The sequence below is a fragment of the Geospiza fortis genome, unplaced genomic scaffold, assembly GCF_000277835.1.
Source record: "Geospiza fortis unplaced genomic scaffold, GeoFor_1.0 scaffold396, whole genome shotgun sequence".
Lineage (NCBI taxonomy): Eukaryota > Metazoa > Chordata > Aves > Passeriformes > Thraupidae > Geospiza > Geospiza fortis.
In genome coordinates this window covers 1,570,064-1,588,765 of record NW_005054345.1, presented here as the reverse complement: position 1 = coordinate 1,588,765, position 18,702 = coordinate 1,570,064, and the positions used below count along the sequence as shown (strand labels likewise).

At 40.8% G+C, this 18,702-nt stretch overlaps 1 protein-coding gene across 1 annotated transcript; it reads right to left on the bottom strand.

Annotated features, from left to right (window-relative positions):
- Positions 1 to 502: 502 nt before the first annotated feature.
- On the bottom strand, positions 503 to 18,699 carry SHISAL2A (shisa like 2A; the record flags this gene model as incomplete). Its single annotated transcript, XM_031058541.1, has 4 exons — positions 503 to 1,005; positions 4,662 to 4,739; positions 10,930 to 11,069; positions 18,578 to 18,699. Coding segments are annotated over 3 exons (294 nt in total), but the record flags the coding sequence as incomplete, so codon positions are not given.
- Between the last annotated feature and the right edge of the window lie 3 nt (positions 18,700 to 18,702).

The window sequence follows — 18,702 nt, the reverse complement described above, 5'->3', positions numbered from 1 at the left end:
TGAAATTCTTTTGATCACTCACCTTAAAAAACCCTCACAAGATGAAAAGAAATCATTATCACTAATGTTCATGATTTCAAGACTGAAAGCTTGAAAGAACTGACAACTCAAATATGACAGTTAAGATTGTGTTGGTTGTTCCTAAGACTTCTGGGGAAATAAAATGTGCAATTAGAGCTCTTTGATTACCTGAAGGAAGTTCAACACTTCACAAATTAGTGCTCCAAACTGAAATACTACTGGAAAATTTTAGTTTGCTTCCCAAGAAATATTCCAATATGTTTTGATGAAGAATCTGCAAAACAATCGTGGATGTTGATTTCAATTCATTTCAGTGTATACCAATGCCAGTGAAAACAGCTTAAATCTTAACTCCCCTACAAAAATTTATTCTTTATTAACTTCACCTTTTGTTAAAAAATTCTCCTATCAAAATAATTTTAAGATTCATGAGAATCTTCTGAGGAAACAAAGGTGAGGGGAAATGATAAATTAAGAAAAATACAACACAAATGGCAGATTTTATTGAGGTACTACATTCACATTGGTTTGTGCACTCAACAGTCACATTTGGCTAAAGACAACCATGTTCATGTCATGAAGACACCACACTGACATGGCACACGGGGAAAGCTTAAAATAAAGCTTGGTCAACATGGTGTGCCAAATTCCGCTCTGCTTGACAACTGTGTTATCCCACTGGAATTGCACAGGGTAGAGACAACTTGCATGAAAATGACTGAACAGCAGTAGCTGACATGTGCAAATCAAAACACACAACTTCTCCGTATAGCAACCATACACAAACAGCCTGGCACAGCTTCAGATTGGCCCTGGCTATCGACAGTGGTTGTAAGAGCCAGGAAACACCTCTGGAAGAGTGAGTCAGGTTCTCGTGGCTTACAGTCACAGTCCATCCTTGCGCCTTAGGAAGTGTCTTGAAGTCACTTGGCTCTGGCAACAGCTTGTTTTGGTGGGGGCTTTGTCATGGATGCAGCTCTGTATCTGCAAAATACCAGTAACAGTTATGAGGTAGACTGAACAGGGGATGAACTTTTCCCTACCAAAAAAACCAGAACAAACCACACAGCTCAATCCATTTCACTGGCACAGATACTGCTTTCCAAGTATCTCATTATATTCCTAACCTTTATCAGGTGAAGAACAGCACCCCTAAAGGGCATTACTAGAGCTATGAAACACTAAGTGCCTCCTCTGGGGGTGTTTGTGGATGGGCAGCTCTGCTGCTCCTCTGCTGGGCAAGTGAGAACTTCCCCTTGCATGTGATAAAGACCCACACACAATGGTGCTGAAACAAAACAAAAAAGGTTTTGTAGATAAAGACAGTCATTCACCTAACATTTCTATGCAGTGCCTCTTGGAAAATGCACCACTAATATCTACATCAAACCATGCATTTCATTTCTTTTTAATGATAGACATACCCTCAGTGTGTGCCTTTAACCCTGAAAGGCACCAGAATATATTCCAAACTACACTTGAGGAATTTCTATACAAATAAATTGCTCTACTGCTCATTAAAGCAGGATTGATTCTGAGGTAAAATACAACAGCTCTTGGTACAGATGGGTTTAGAAGCAAATGCTTGTCTGGATATGCAAAAAAATGGACATGCACTGAAGTCTGGCTGGGCAATTTCAGCTAACTCAGCTACTGATAGAAGTTCTGAAGCATGAGATCTTGGACTCGAGGCAGATGGCAACTAGCAGCAAGAGCATCCTAACCAGTAAAGAACATCAGTGCTGGGTCACTGAGAGGAATGATGCTCATCTGAATTATCAGTGATACTTTTTGTAGATTCTAATTCTAGATTATTTTCTGCTGAAGACTCTGAGGATGGTTACACATTCCTGATGAACTTAAATGAAAAGCTGAGACATACATGTAAAATTAGATTTGTACTCTTCCCCAGCACTGCCATCTGGCTGATAGCAGCGTGCCCTGGCAGCTGAGGAGGCACACCCCACCCTAGGGTGTGTCAGACACCAATAAATAACCAGCTGCTCAGAAGAGGGGGTTATCCTGCTGTATCGAGCCTTGGTGCAGTCTCTGCTGTGATTCTCTGATCTCTTCTCCCTGGTATCCAGTGAAAGGATGCATGGGAATGGTTCAAAGCTGCACCAGGGGAGGTTTACACTGGATATTAGAAAGCATTTCTTTACTATTTAGTCAGCTTCTTTAATTATTCTTGAGGACTTGGTTTCTCCTTTTTAACTATGGTACCTTGATTTTTATTCTATTTCACTTTTTTTTTTTTTAATTTCAGAACATTTCTCAAGGGCACAGATAATTCTGAAAGGTAGTTTTAGCCCCAGAGTCTTGCAACCCTTCTCAGGGTGGTGTCATTCGAAAATTTTATTCATGCGCTCTCTAGTTCTTCAGCCAAACTCTTACTACTCATCTGGGATAATGTGCCAGACACTTCCCAAGACATCCTTCTTCCCTCCAAAAATTGAGAATTGAGAATGAGTCACTGAAAATTTCCCTTTGACTGCATTTTCATAACGATCTGTAATCACAGCCACTTGTTCCCACTTACCTGATAGGGAAAATTACCTTGACAAAGAGAGAAATTACATTGATTTGTCGTGATCTGTCTTCACTAAATCTGTGTCAGATTTTTCTTGTGCATGGCTCAACTACTTAATAATTTAATGCACTATCACTCTAAGTTAGAAGCAATGCCTTCATCTGCCTAGCTCCTCTCCTTTCCCTTTGTAAAGCTAAGAGCTGTGTTTGCCCCTTTGCTAGAAAAGAGCAAGCAAACAAGCCTGACTTGTATGCTGAACTACACCAGGCACAAGGGGTCCTGTTCCTAATTAAAACTCAGTGAATTTGGCAGAAGAAATATGCCTGCTAGAGGAAATCTAATTGGCACCTGTAGCTTTCTCCCAGCAGTAGAAATTTGTAAGCACTGATGGACTCTCTGGCTTAGTGCTGCACTGTGAAGTGGCTCTCCATGACAGGTGTGGGTATGAAATCTGTAGCAAGCACATGTGAAAAGCAGGAGACAAAAAACGAGAGATCCGGAATTTCTATCAACACTTAGTCATATTATGTGTTGAAGTTCAGAAAAGATCCTTGCCTCCTTTTCCATTCTGAATCAGGAAGCAAAAAGGCTCACAGGCTAAGGACATAGTTTTCCTGGATTTAGCTCCAAATGAGGTTTCAAGTACTTTCAAGTCTTCACAACAATGCCAGTCTCATTTTGGCAACAAAAAAAAGTTGGGTATTTCATCCACAAAAAAAGCTTCCAGATTTTTTGGTCTTTATATAACGCATGCATTCAAACCCTACCCAAGTGCTTTGCAGCTCTCTCTCAATTCTATCCCTGTAAGCAACAGCAAGTTAGCAGGCACCCTGCAAACATCAGCCTCTCTACCACGACAGAAAAGCAGGCAAAGAGAAGCATGAGGAAATGAGAGGCTCATGGCCTTCAAAAAGCAATGGCACATTGACAAGTACTGCTCAGCTCATCTCAGTGCTTGGTGCCTGCCTGGGATATTTTTGGATTTTCTCACTACAGACGGCTTTCTGACTGCGGGATCCATTTTAGTCTTTCCATGGCATTTTTCTCCCACAAGCCATTTCATTTGCAACAGCAGAAAAAAAATGTGTGGAGGTGGTTAGGAGTTTTGAAATCAGTTTTGTTACACTTCAGTATTTTTATAAGGACAAGGAGCCAAAATCAACTTGTTATGCCGATAAAGAGCTCTGAGAAAGATGCATGTGCACTTGGGATGCACAGCGTGGCTTTTTTTATTTTTTTTAAGGGTACAAGTGAAACGAGGAAGTCTTGACTCATTTACTTTCCTGCTCATCTGAAAACAACTGCTGAGCAAACAGGACCACTTATTTTTCTTGTGATAGACATTGGTGACCTGCAGCTATTCTCACATTCTATGGCTGTTAAGCTATGAGCTTTCACCCCCTGCAGAAAATAAAATGCATGTTTCATGCCATCTGAAGTTCTTTGCATTATTCATAAAGTCCTCTTAAGTCTGAAGTACAATTCATCTATACTGGGGTACATTTTAAACACTATTCTGCACGGTCTGTGCCATAGGCAGTTTGACCTTTACACATTATTTCAGCATAAAAATCAACTTTCTTGCAAGATAACCCTCTCCAGTTCTGTAGCAGAATTTACCTGGCCCTGATTCCTGCATCCCCAGGAAGAAATGGAAGACTAAACTGCCCACCAGAAACGTCACTGCTTTTACCCTTTTGTCACACAGGAGCCTTTCTGGCAATTCATCACTAAAGAAATTCTTTTGAATAAGTTACAGTGGCTGCCTCCTCAGTAAGCTCTGGTGCATCCAGGCCAGCTCAGGGAAAGGACAATAACAGCATAAGGAATATAATCTTGGCTGGCATATAACCATGATGGAGTATTCAGTGCCAGTAAATCTGGAAGAGATTTGTCTGGGGAAGGACTCTGTCCAAGTCTCTGCAGATACATCCCTGTGCAAGGACAGCATCAGGGCAGTGTATAAATAAATCAGCCAGAGACAGTTTGCTAGTGCTTTTCAAAAAGTTAAAAACCCACATAAAGAATAATTTTATAAAATCCATGTAAAACAGAGTAGAGAGTATACAAATACAACAGAATAAGATAAAAAGAAATGTTCTCATGGTACCTCTTTTCTTCATAACATTGGTAGAATCCATTCAGTGCCTCTGTCTTTAACATATCGAACTCCCTCTGGCCTCACTGTCTGTAAAACAAAGGCATTTTTAGAAGAATTAAGAGCATTATTCTTCCATCAGTTGCAAGTAGTAATACATAAATATGCCCACTGCACTAGAATAACCACAGTTCCTGGAATCTTCTACAATTTTTAGATGAGACAGATTGAATTCATTCCACTTTGCATTCCTGGGCCTCAGGGAGGCTGCAATTATTAACTTGTGTTAAAAAGGAATAAACATCAAAGTGAAGAGCAGTTTAAGGAAGAAGCACTGTGGTATAAGCTGGGCTTGTAGCAGGAAATCAGAAAGTCTCCTGAAAGAAATCACATTAAAATGTCCCATATTCAAGAAAACAGACCATAAATCGCAAACTTTCATCCCTCTCCAAACATAATCAGTTACTGCTGCTTTCAGTCACCTTCATCCAGTGACCCCAAACTTCTGAGTGTGTGTAGGGAGGCTCACAATATTTCTTTGCAAGCGTTACCCAAGTTTTATAGAAAGATTAACATGACGACAGGAACAGATAAAACTCTTTTTAGTTAGGCATTTTACCAATTTCCCACAAAAGCTTTAGTTCTGGCATCTCCCATCTTTTGAGTGTTTGGTTTTGAAGCTTAGTAGCATTTGAAAATTGTTTTTCAGAGCACAACTTCATAGGTTAACATAAGCAATAGTTAAAATTCCACCAGCTAACTGATACAGACACTTGCTTGGAGCAGAAGGGCAGGAATCTTTTGATTCAGTGCAGATAACTCAAGTTTGCCCATCTGAGCAGAGTAGCTAAAGCAAAGGCAGCCTGCAGTGGATCAGCGCAGGGAGGAGAGAGATACTCTGCCAGTTTCTACTGATCCCTGCTGGCAGCTGAGAAAACAAAGCTTTAGAAGAAAAGACTTTCCTAAATGCCCTCAACTTTATTTTCTTTCTTACCTGATATTCGTTCTTTCATTCCCTTCCCACTTTCCTCATTCTGTTCCCAGTCTTTATTTTCTGCTACTATCCTTCCCACGATAGTGCCCACATCCATGAATAACAAGTCATATTTGGAGTCTCTCCTCCCTTTTCTCTGCCCTAAATCTCAACCCTGTACATGATTCCCCCTCTGCCAGGCTCCCTGTCCTTCTCTCTCCCCAAGCACCAGGCTTCTGCTCCCCAGCCCACCACAGCCACTGCTCCACTTGTGGCCCCCAGGACTTTCTCCATCCCCTCCAGCATCGCGGCCTCCCTGCTCTGCTGCTCCCAGCTCCATCAGTCCCATCCCTCTTCCAAAAACTCCCAGGAGCCTTCAGCTCCTTGAAGTTTTCTCCTTTATCTGCCAGCTCTAAAGCCTCTCTCTGCTTTATCCTGTCATCTAATTCTCCTTGTGGAGCTCATCAATCTTCCTCCCAGGCCTCCCTGGATTTCCCATTACCCTTTAGTTCAACACTGTCTTTGACCTCATTTTCCATTTTCCCAAGTGTGGGCCAACACAAAGAGACAGAAAAGACAAACTTAACTGGGCAGGGTACTTTTCTCCAGCCAGTGTGTGGGGAAGGGATTGAAAAACAGATTCCCTATATCCAAAAAGGGATGAAAAGTTGAGAATGCTAATATTTTAATTTAATAAGAACCTGAAGCAAAGCAGATTGGGAAAGGGGAATTATTTGTTATTGAGGTGTTTTGAAAGCTGCATTTTATTTTATTTTGTTTGAATTGAAAAAACTGCAATTTGGTGTCAAAAATGCAGAAATAGGATTTGATAGTTTAGCATTTAAAAAAATCTGCACAATCGTATTTAAGTTAAGATCTTAGTTGAAAACAACTGAGTGATTTCAGCTGGGAAAAAAACAAACCCTAAAAGAAGAAAAAAGAATTCTTATCAGTTACAGAGGAAGGCACTTTATTTTGGAAGCCTACAGCAGCTATGGGTATATTCATAGTAAAAAACATCATTCCTAATGAGCTGCAAAAATCTTGCTGCTACAAGAAAGTCTGGGAAATCTAAAAGCTAAGGAGTCCAATAAAGATATTTCAAAATTCAGTCTGTTCTAGTGATGCACATTTCCATTAACTTTGAATTCCCAGCTTTAAAATGGAAATTTTCTTCATTTCCTAAAAAGAAGAAGAAAAAAAAAAGTGGGTTTTTTTCAAAAGTTGAGCCCATTGGCTGATTTTTCCCCATACAGAAATCTGAGGTAGACGACTGGCACAGATAAAAGTAGCCTAACTGGGGAAATTTAAAGCCAGCTACAAGAACACCATACAGCTGAAATTACTCCTAAACCTGGAAGGCAAAATTATGGGTGTACACCCCAAAAGCCAAGCAGTACATCTGAATTCAGGCAGCAGCTATCTGCTTGCACAACCAACAGTCAGATAATTGTACTGAGCTAAGAAAAACAATGTGTGAGAGTTTTGTGCTTTTTCATCAAAATACCTGAATATTTAATATATGTGAATAACTCCCCATGAGGAATCTTTGATTAAGGAGAAACATAGGGACAGAAAAGTCATCTGGGTATTTTTCAAGCTGTGTTTTTCCTTGTTATGAAATGAAACCATGAACTTTTGCATATTGTGATGTCACTGCTTTGCAAGAGTAAGGAATTAATAACTTCTACTAAAGCACATCTTCCCTAGCACTTATGATTCATTTACAAGGCCACGATTCTTTCACACTCCAACCCAAAGGTCCTTGTCTGACTCTGAACACATTTACAGAGGTTTTCCTGGGCTAAATTTTAAGGGAGAAGTATTAGTTATCAGCATAAAATGTAATTTTCTATTCCCGCTTTGCAGTGGCACAGAACACTTCATCTCAAAGGTCTTTCCAGATCTGGCAGAAATACCAGGGAAACTCAGAAAATGTGATTAAAAACTGTTTGGGTCACCAAGGTGGAGAGGCTCTCTCCACCTTTTATATCTCTGATGGCAAAGCCCATTCTCAGGGGCCAGCAGAGACGATCACACCTCTCCCATCAGCTGCCTGGCCAAGTGTATGTGCACCTTTCCCAGAGCCAAGGTGTGCCTCTGGATTTCCCCTTTTCTGCCTGTTTACCACTGCCATCCTGACAATTATGCAATATTTACTCAGTCCTCCTTATCTTGCACTGTGGGGATGTTCCAGCATTATTCATTCAGCCTTAACAAAACACTTAAAATCCTGTGACTTCTAGCTTCCCACATTTTGAAGGGGATAAACCTTTTGCAAAAAGAGACATTTTTTGTTAAAAGAAGAACAAAGCACGTGACCAAATTCCCTTTCACCTTGAATAAATACATCATGTTTGCATACTCAGGGCTTGGATTTCTTCCAGCCTTCTTTTACCACTGTTACACATCCCCAGCCTTCAAATGGGAGAAACAAAAACATCTACAATGAGTTAAATGAAAAATATTTTCTCTTGGAAAGAGCTTAACAAGCAACTGAAATGCAGGATCTTCATTTATACGTGTTTGCCAGCACATACTGTCTTGCATATTATGGATCAACTCTGTACTCTACAAATAGACATGTCAAACTCCAGTAACATTTACATAGTTCCTCCTTGTCTATACCAGTGGCTGAGCTCATTCTTCCTGAAATTCAATGCTCAGATTAAAATGTAAATTTTTGCTAGGGCTAAAACATCCTTAGCTAACTCAAGAACCCAATCTGTAACACTCAGTGCTGATGCAATGGAAGATCTGTGCTGATGCAATGGAAGATCTGTGCTGATGCTATGGAAGACCATTTGTTTAAGGCTAAACAGAGGCAAATTCCAGTTGATATGCCTTTTGTAGGATCAGAAACTTTAATAAAGGGCTTCACATTCAGTTTATTGTTAGATTTATCACTGATCTGTATATTATTTCTGTAAAAATTCAACCAGTCCACTTCTGTATTTTGGAGATCTTGGATGAGCCTAAGAACAATGACAACTTTTGCTATTATGTGAGATAGGGAAAGGCATAAAATAACCAATTGTTTGTTTAACGAGATATGAAACTCCAACTGAGCTGATGTATTATGGCTGAAATTGAATATAATAAAAAATACTGCTTTCAAAAATGAGTGCTCTCTGAGTGCTCCAGGGATCCAGATGTTGCACAACAACTACAGTGTGACACAGCCTTCATCTAAAGGCAAAATTATGCTAGTTCAGAAAAAGCTGTGTTGAACTGAGTTCATACTTAAAACTCACAGCCCTCAGGCCTGCAGCTTTCTGAAGCATCTAAAAACTGTTTTAATTTTTTAATTTGTTTTTATTGCTTATGTACAGTTATCCTGCACTCTCAGAAGAACTGAAAGATGAGGAGAGAGACTGTTTTTATTTTCTCCAGGGCTGCAAGCAGCTAACCAGCCATCTTGTCAGACACTCAGCCCTTGCATGACTTCCATGCAAAAGAAAACCAAGTATGATGAAGGCAAGCACTCAGGCTTGTCAGTGAAATCCTAAAACATTTCCAAAGATCTCTCAACCTTGGCAAAGCAACTGGCTCTCAATTTCCAGCAACCCACCTCACCAACATCCACAGCTATGAGAATTTGGATGTGAAATAATTTTCATTTGAAGCAGCCAAAGAAGCAGAATAATAAAAGCAAAAAACGTAAGATGAGAGCAGTCAAAACCGTGTTTAAATTCAAAGGAATTTGTCCAAGCAAAGCTCCAAACCACACAGAAGATGGCTGGGAAAAAGAAAAGATCCCTCAGTTTCCCAGCCTCCTAAGGTTTGGAATTGTGGCTTGGAATGCCTACATGAATGCTGGGTCATCAATGAAGTGCTGTTCACCTCATCCTAGAAAGAGAGGAACAGCCTTTGCCAGGCTGTGGGTTTGCAGCAGGGTTCGAGTCCCTACAGAAAGATGGAATTGCTTGGCAGCAGTGGTGCAGTAGCACCTGCCTCCTTCCCAGCTCCTCACGTGCCAAACATGTCTGGCACAAAAATAAAGGCATGAGAAATACAGAACTGCTGTCCTGGCAGTGGATTAAGAGCTGCTGCAATAGCAGGAAAACCTGAGGGAAGAAATTAAACAGCAACATGTTCAAAAATAATGCCTGTTTATAATTAAGACACAGCCATCTTGTAGAAGAGCACGAGAGCATTTTGTTCATCCCACCCAAGAGTTTATTTAGGCTGTTCTAGCTAGCAGGTCTTAATTCCACTCTCTCTCCAGGATAAGTGTGAAGTTTTCAATTTGTAGATTAGTAGCAGTTTGCTGAATGTGTGACTTCAGCAGCTTGCTCACCTCACCCAGCTACAAAGGGAGGCTTTGCAGTTCTGACAGCTCTATGAATCACTTTTAAACCAAAGCCCGCATTCTCTGGAGAAGAAAATTACACACAGGAAGCTTGATATGAAGTGGACTGTGTTAACTAGACACTCAGGAGGGGGTTTACTGCTCTGTAATAAGCTGTAATTACAGTAACTCATTGGTCATTTACTGCCATGCAGGTGTAGAAGCATTTTAAAATAACAAGTAAAGAGAAAACTTGAGCTGAGGGGACTTTTTTCCCCAGAATTTGTTGAATTTCCAATGCCTACATAAGTACAACATTCCTTTTATTTCCTACAACTTTACTGGTTGAACTGCTGAAGCAGTTCATTTAAATATTTAGGAAGTCCAAGATAAAGGGTGAAACTTAGCACACCCCATCTTGCCAAGGGAGATTTCACAAATGTAGTGAACTGGAGCAGCAGCAGCAGCAATTTTCCCATGTGAGTGGGTTAGTGCAGGTTACATGCACTGTTCCTGCAGGCATCTGCCAACACAGTCTGGGCACAAAGGCATGGACTACTGCTAATGAAACAAAGAGTTTTAGACTTCAAAGTCTGCATCCTATGTCAGGAAGAAAGGAAAAAAAAAAGAATGTCACAAGAAAATATACTTAAAATCTCTCCTAAGGTTCTTATTCTTAGAATTAATCACTACTATGTTTATGTACTCTTGACAGGAAATACAGAGCAACTAAATCAATAAGTCTCTTCCTGATAAAGAGGCTAATTTACCCTCACTCAGTATTGCAAACTTCTACATTTTTCCTACTACTAAATAAATATACTAAGCTCCTGCTAAATGTTTTGAATTTGGTGCAGATTTCACAGAGCAGGCATACAGCAGGACAGCTTGATTACATCTTGACATTCCCATCAGAATGAAAGCACACACTGTTGGATTCCTCCACATCCATTTAAAGACAGAGTAAAGCTTTTCCTCTGCAGGTGATAATGCACATCAACAACAACTGGTCTTACCTGCTGTCTGTAAGCTCAAACCAGTGTCAAGTTTGCTGCGTGGCTTGGTGCTGATAAACAAGTAACAGAGAACACACACAGTGATGATAAAAGCAAAGAGGACCACTGCTGCTATTGACAGGCCCACGAGTGCTCCAACACTAAGAGAGAAAAACAAAACAAAAAAAAATTAAGTGTACAAACAGCCTGGAGGACCCATTAAAACAATGGTCAAGATGAAGTCTGGAGTTTACTTGTACTCAGGCATGGGAGTAACTGTGTATTTTACTGTAAATCAAAATTTAGAGCTCAATACTTCAATTGTATAAACTGCAGTTATTTCACTGCCCTCAGAAGGGTCAATGTCATTACACAGCAGTTGAACATCTGGCTCTCAGTGACATTTCATGTATATTACTCCCAAGTCTGACTTAAAATGTATTTATGAAAATCAGAAATAACTTCATGCAGTAACTGATATCAGTGAGATCAAAAAGTTCTTCAGTGCACACACAGAGAGCGATTTTAGGGTTCCAGGCAGCTCAAACAACATGACTATTAAAGATGTATTTTCAGTCTGAAATGCCATTTGTATAGTATAAAAAGCCATGCAATCTATGGTATTCAATTCTGTTAGCAGCTCTGCAGAGCAGGGTGGAGTACTGTGATTGCTGTTCTGCCTTTGCATTAATTAAATAAATCTCCAATCAAGACTGGAGAAATTCTCCCATGATCTTTGTCGCAGTAAAAGGAAAACAAAAGCTGAATTAGTTTATTCACAATATCAAAGGCATCAAAGAAGCAGGAATTAATTACTCTGGAGGCCAAACATACAGTACTATATGTAGATTTTTATCAAGGTGCTATCCTGCAGAATAAAAACTACCTTATACATCTCCCATAGGCACACAGTGAGACAGTATATGTATATACAGAAATCTCTCCTGATTTCCAACCCCTATTTTCAAGTCTTTTCCTAACATAAAATTCTCATGATGAAATAAAGGACCCAATATAATACAGTCTAGCTATCATTTCCTACACTCTCCTGGGCCATTTGATGCCTTCCATGTTCCAGTCTTCTATTCTACAGTCCATGACAAAGATCCTGACTACTGGTGAAATTAAACAGCAGCTTTTTGGTCACAGATGAGGAGTCTGAGGACTGAGAATCCTTATATTACTGCTCTGGTATATTTACAATTTTGACAGACGTCAAAGGGACAGAAGAGAAATGAATGTCTTGAATTCTACAAGCTCCATCCTCTAGTCATAAAAATGCCTTTATATATCACTGCCATCAGGGAGAAGTGAACTCTACTGTGGCCTTGCAGGAAGATGAGAAGAATTGTGCCTTGGGATGTTTTTATGAATTTTACATTCAAGATACTGCAAAGCTTCTCTACAGGCTCCCACAGCACCAGCACACAGATATGTCCACAGGAGAAATTCTTAAAATCAGCAGGATAAGAACGGCAGATATTGCTATGACTTTCACATGAGGTTTTCATTAGTTACTGGTCAAATTCAGTAATGAAGTTTGGGCAACATTTAGCTCCATGCACAGCTAAAATAATTTGTTATCAGCAAAATGGTTCTGCAAAGAACAGCTTTACTCTTCTGAAGATTTTTCATGGTATTAATCATCTGCATTAAATAGGATATCCTGATGTGTTTGTGCATATATGTACATATTAAGCAAATTTTTCCTTACTGTTTTTTGGCTCAAACAAAATTTGCAGGCAAGCAATATTCTGCTTACTATGGAATCTGGATATGACCTACACTCAGAGATCTCACCTGGGTTCTGGCCTTATTTTGCATTTTCACTTGGAACACCTTGACCCAAATAGACAAAATAGAAGGCTGAATAGCCATAGAACCATGTGATACAACCAAGGCTCTTCAGAAAGTTATTTGTGCTTTTTTGTCATGACAGTACAAGTTTTATTGTAAGATTTCATTTAAATTCCAGCCCACAGTTCAGGACTAAGGAGGCTGCTCACCATTATCCAAACATTAAGCAGAGTCAGCTGCCCTAAAGCCAAATAGATCAAATACATATTAATGATTATACATTTTTCTATTCAGACATCTGTTCCTTCTTGGCTGTAGCTCTCCTCCATGCAGTTGTAGAAGATGACACAGACAATACAGTTGTGTATTGCAGAGCACAAGGAATTTTCAGTATCACTACACAAATTGTGTAAGATGCTTTGGGAGTTACAAAAGGAGAAGGCAAGAAAAACCTGAGGAACTCTCCAGGTCAAAGAGTCATCATAGGTTATGTGCTACAAGAAATGTTTATCATGCCCCAGCAGCAAGATGAGATCTCACCAGCATCACAAAACCAAACAGATACTCTGATTCCACTTCCTGAATGAATCAGGAATCAGGACAATGTGTACTCACTCTTTTTAAACACACAATGTTTTGCTACCAGATTGTTCTCAAACTGCTGAAGCCGTCAACCCACAGAGAAGGTATAATTAAGTTCTGTAAGATTAATTTTGGTTCAAGTTTGGGGATGGAGGATTGTTTCTTAATTAATCTAATTCAGAGAAACTTAATATCTCTTCCACAGCTCTGAATACTGACATTTCTTAACCAGAGTACAATATTTTCTTTCATTCTTTACATATTAAAGCTGTTATTAGAAACAAAATACCAAGTAACTATGATCACTGACCACTTTAACAATTACACTCCTGAAAATAAAGACAGTCTTACAGCAGGTCCTCTAGATTCTACAGCAATTACTATGGTGCTGCGTATCTGCTTTAAAAAGTCCTTGCTAAAAGCATTTTGCCACCTTCCATTCTTTACCATAAACGCTGTCTGAAGGCCACATAGTAACATTCTATGGTCTCAGGGTGCGTCTTCGAGGTGTGACCTCATTAGTGTGCAAACCTCCTTCATTAACAACCTGCTCAATCCCGAAGCAAATATCTTGCATGAAGATGGCAGTAAAGGCCATGGAGCAGCCGTGACACGAGCAATGTTAAGTTTGGTAGGAGATCCAAACAGAACTCTCCCAAGTTATTATTTTCCACATAAAGACAGAGCCATACCACACATTTCACTGCTGTTACACTGAGTGCCACATCCAGGCTTGCAGTACAGCCAAGGGAGGCTCCACTCTGTCAGCAGCCTCCCCAGGGATCCCCAGGCTGTGTCCAGAGAGCTGCTGAGTGGGTCCATCGACTTGTCTGTCAGTGGATAATCAGCATCACGCCCCTACAGTTGTTTTTAGTTCATAACATTAGCCCATCCACACCATCAAAAGCCAGGGAAAATTTAAATATTGGCTAAGCAGAGGCAGCATTGCCCACTGACAGACTGAAAGGAAGCTCATGAGTCACCCGGACCTGAGTAAATCAAATGTTCCCAATGCTATTGTTGCAGTGACGTGTTGTTCATAGTATTTGCAAAGCACACAGATAAATATTCTTGAGAGACTGGAAGAATGGGCACAGAGAAACAAAAGACTTGCTATTTTGGAAAGCCAAAACAGAGGCCTGGAGTTTGGTACAGCCAAGCAAAGCTTGGCCTCAGTATTACGCCACCATGTAGGCATTAATTAAGAAGGCATTTTGAGTAAAACTTATATGTGGCTTGACAAAATTTTAATCAAATATGCATTATTACATGCAACTTAAAAGATACAGCTTTGGAATGGACATTAGAATTCTATTTGATACTGAAAGAGGCCATTATAAAATTAAGACTTCATAGAAGAGTGACAAAAATAAGCATAAAATATTTTAGAACAAAGAGAAACAAAAAGGCTGACTGAACATAACTGCTACAGTTCAGTACAAATACCACATGTTCAGCATTTCTCCCCTTCCACTCAACTTGGGAGGTAAAGCAGATGTGATAACTGCATGGGCATGCACAGCACACTGCTCTGGAGGCTGAGCTGCTCAGTGTTTGGCTCACTGGTGTTTTACAGCATCTGTGTTTTGTGGATTCAAAAGCTGAATAACCTTCTGATGAATTCTGCCTTTTCCCCTGTTCCATGGACTCCTGACAGAGACAGCAAAATGCATCCTTCCCTCTTCTTTGAGGAAATAAGTCTTTCAAGATCTATGATTTAAAAAAACCCCAAACTTTATTATTTTATTTATCAAAAAAAGTTTAAGCCAGAAATTAATAATATTAATTATATATAATAAATTCTGCAGAAAATGTGAAATGTGTCAGAGCTGCTCAATAGTCTATTATCTATGATAGTCCAGCAGCTCCCAGTACAGCAGGTGTTTGGATGTTGTCAAATATTGCAGTTTTTGCAGAAGTGGGAGGGGAAAAGAGAGTTCCATGTTGCTAAGGGAATGGGCAGTGTCTATTTCTAAACATAGTACAGGCAGTAGAGAATTGGCAAGAAAAAAGAAGAGCATAGACTGGCAAGAAACTATTGATTTGGGCTGCCAAGGCTGCTGGCTTCTCCATGAACTGCCTCAGTCAGAGCTGGATGCCAACAGGTCTGGCCATGTCCTTCCCACAGCAGGAAAAACACAAGGAAAATGTGCAAGAGTTTCCTGCAATTCCACCTGGTGTGCCACCAAACTGAAGGAACCCCTGAGACACCACCAACCACTTGTGCTGCAGTCACTCACTGCTTTCAAATATCTGGGGGAGTCAAGCAAATGAAGATTTATGAAAAGAACCCCCAAGTCCTGGAGTACAGCAAAACCTAAAGCAGTTCCCCCATCACAGCCTCCTAGTCCTTCCCCTTCCATCTCCAGACTTACCTTGGCTGGTTTGCCTAACTCTTCTTTAGTTTTAAATCTTAAGGGTTTCAAGTCTTAAAAGTGTGTCCTCAAAGGCTGAAAGAAGCATTTTAAGGATTATTTTATCATATGGCTGTTACCAGCCAATATCAGTAAGAGTCTAGTGATCAACAAAACATTCTGAGAGGGCAAAAAATGTTATTTTTATGTTTTCTTTAAAAAACTAATTGAACTGTCATGTGAAAATGTATATAGTTTTCAAAATGATGTAATACTATGTTTCCAGTGTGTTAATAACTAAAAATTATTTTATTTGTTACTGAAAACACTTATAGGAAGTGATTCAATTCTAACCACTCAGTAACTTTGCTTAGAGAGGTAAATTGTATTTATTCACCTGTTTTCTACAATGAATATAGTCATTTATGGCAGAAGTTAAGCACAACCAAAACTCCACTAATGGCAATTCCCATGAGGCCTTTTAGCAGCTTAGGGCTACCGTAGCAAGAAGGAAAAAAGAATCCCTAATTTTCAAAGTTTGGGCCCAAATTTCTGACTTATATGAAGGCTAAGCAGTCATTTCTCAGACCCTACAAAATCTTTTTAAAGGAAGAGCTTTCAGAGAGGTATTTAATAAAAGCCTCTCCTGGGATTCACTTCTTGGAGGTAGTTTTTGAAAATATCAAGCTTTAAGAGTCTTCACTACAACATCCAGATGAGATATTGTGATGCAATATGAACTTATTCCTTCAGTTTTTCTGCCATCTTGAGAAGGTTTATTGTGATCGAAACAGTCAAAGGTTATGCAGAAATATAGCATTAAACAGTATTTGATAGCAGAAGTGTCAAAAAGGACACTTGGAGGTGTCTTCTCACATCAGAGAAGCCAAATAATTGTGTCTGTCAGAGCGCTGGATGGCTGGGAGATCCCCACAATCGACCCACTCTTTGCACCAGACAAGGTAGATTTTAGATCATAATACATTAAATATTAGATCAGATAAATTAAAATAATAAGTCCACAGTAATGGACAGCATTAACTCAGGAGCCCTGAGGGAATTCACATGTGGAACTGCAGAGCTGCTGGCCAAGGTGCTGAGGGTGTCTGGCTGCACAGGGCTGAATCTGAGCCCAGCTATGATACCCAAGTTCACCCTCCCCAAAAATGAGGGACAGGTCCTTTGATGGTAAAGCCTCTACCCCCAGTCATCTTGTTACCATGCTCCACCCCAGGGAGCTGATGGCATTTACAGCTTCCTGACATAAAATCTTTAATGAAAGCATCAGCATTAGGATGAGGAGAAAACACTCTCTTGTTAACCTGCTGGAGTCTATGAAGTGTCAATAGGCACACAGATAGAGGAACCCAGCAGACAGAGTTAAGTGTCTCAAAAAGCCTTTGGACAAAGCCCTGTACTGAAAGTGGGGTTAAAAGGGTAGAATTTAAATAGGATTAGGAAAGGTTTTGCTACAAATTTAAGGCTGCTTAAAAGCATAAGGAGCAATGTGCAAGGCTTAAGTCGTCCCTTTTCAGTGTGAAGAAATGTCACCGAGACTGATTTTTGTTCATATCTTCATCTATGACCTGGTGAAGAAGGAAATCTGAATTTCTGATGATCCTAAGCCCCTACAAGCAATCAAATGCTGAGGGCAAGGAACACCACAAGAAAACTAAGTGAGCAGGCAAAAGTGATATACATGAGTTTCAGTGTACATAATGTAACATATAAAGAACAAAATCAAGCCTACATAGCAATAAACTCGGAACAGGCAGTTCTGAACTCCAGAAAAGTTTTAGAGTCTTCAGTGAGAGCTCACTGAAATAATGGAGTCAATGTGAATGGCATAAAAAGACATTAACACATTGGCCACCAACAGAATGGAACTGAGAGCAAGACCAAGACTGGAGGCAACATTTGGCCACTCTGTAGAACCTTGCCACACCCACACTTTAGGCATACAGCTCCAGATTATGCACCTCCAACACCAGCCCTGTGGAGTGAAAAACAGTATGGATGAGATGGAACCAAAAGGATTGGCGGGACACAGCATCTGCCTCAAGGATAATCCAAAAGCTGTTCAGTTTGGAAAGGTGAAAGCTGAGAATAGATGCCCCAAATGCCCACAACATTTTAAACACTGTGCATAAACTGAACCTGCAACTGCTGTTCACCAAATCTCACAATCTGAATACTAGAGGGCAGTCAGGAAAAGTAGTAGGGAATAGTATAAAACAGATAAAAGTATCTATATTCAAACAGCAGGTAGTGACTGCTGCCACCAGGGTTGCAGAAGCAGACGGTATAAGCGAGCCCAGAGGGGATTTGACAAAATCAGGATAATAACAAGTCCGTAAGAAACAGAGTGGAAGCCCCATGCAGAGGTGTACTAACATGCTGACACGGCCAGCCTGGATGCTGTGGAGCCCGAGGGGAATGAGGCGTAGAAAGCAGCCCTCTCTGCCGCTGCTGGAGATCCGGCCAGAGCCAGGCGGATCCCTGCACTATCCCGGGAGAGCACCGGGCTCATTATCTGCCCCTTCCAAGTGGAAAGTTGCGTAGTGCTTCATCTTACATGGGAAAGTAGCTCAAGTCACTGGGAACTTTATGGCACGCAGCATCTTACGCGCTCAGGCCCCGAGACAGCCGCTCCCCTCACGCCCGAAGGGCGGGAGCCGCTCCGGATGCTCTGCCAGAGGCACCGAGCGTTTCCCAGCGCTTCCTTACCAAGACCACGAGTTATTTCCTTCAGAAACTACCCTGGCACGAGCAAGAGTCTCTCTGGGCTGAAGATGCAGCTCTACCGCTACTCTCGGCGGGACAAAGGCAGCCTGAAAGTGCCCGGCTACAAGTACCTCACAAACACACCCGAGCTCGGGCGACCACGGCTCTCCCGCCCGGCGCCTCTATCCCGGCAGGCACCGCCGCTCCCCTACCTGAGCCACCACATGTAGCTGTGCTCGTAGGGGAAGAAGCTGTGGGGGTCATCGCAGCAGTATTTGATGTCCTGGAAGCCGCAGCAGAACACGGCGCGGGCGTCGCCGCCCGCCCGCGGGCAGCC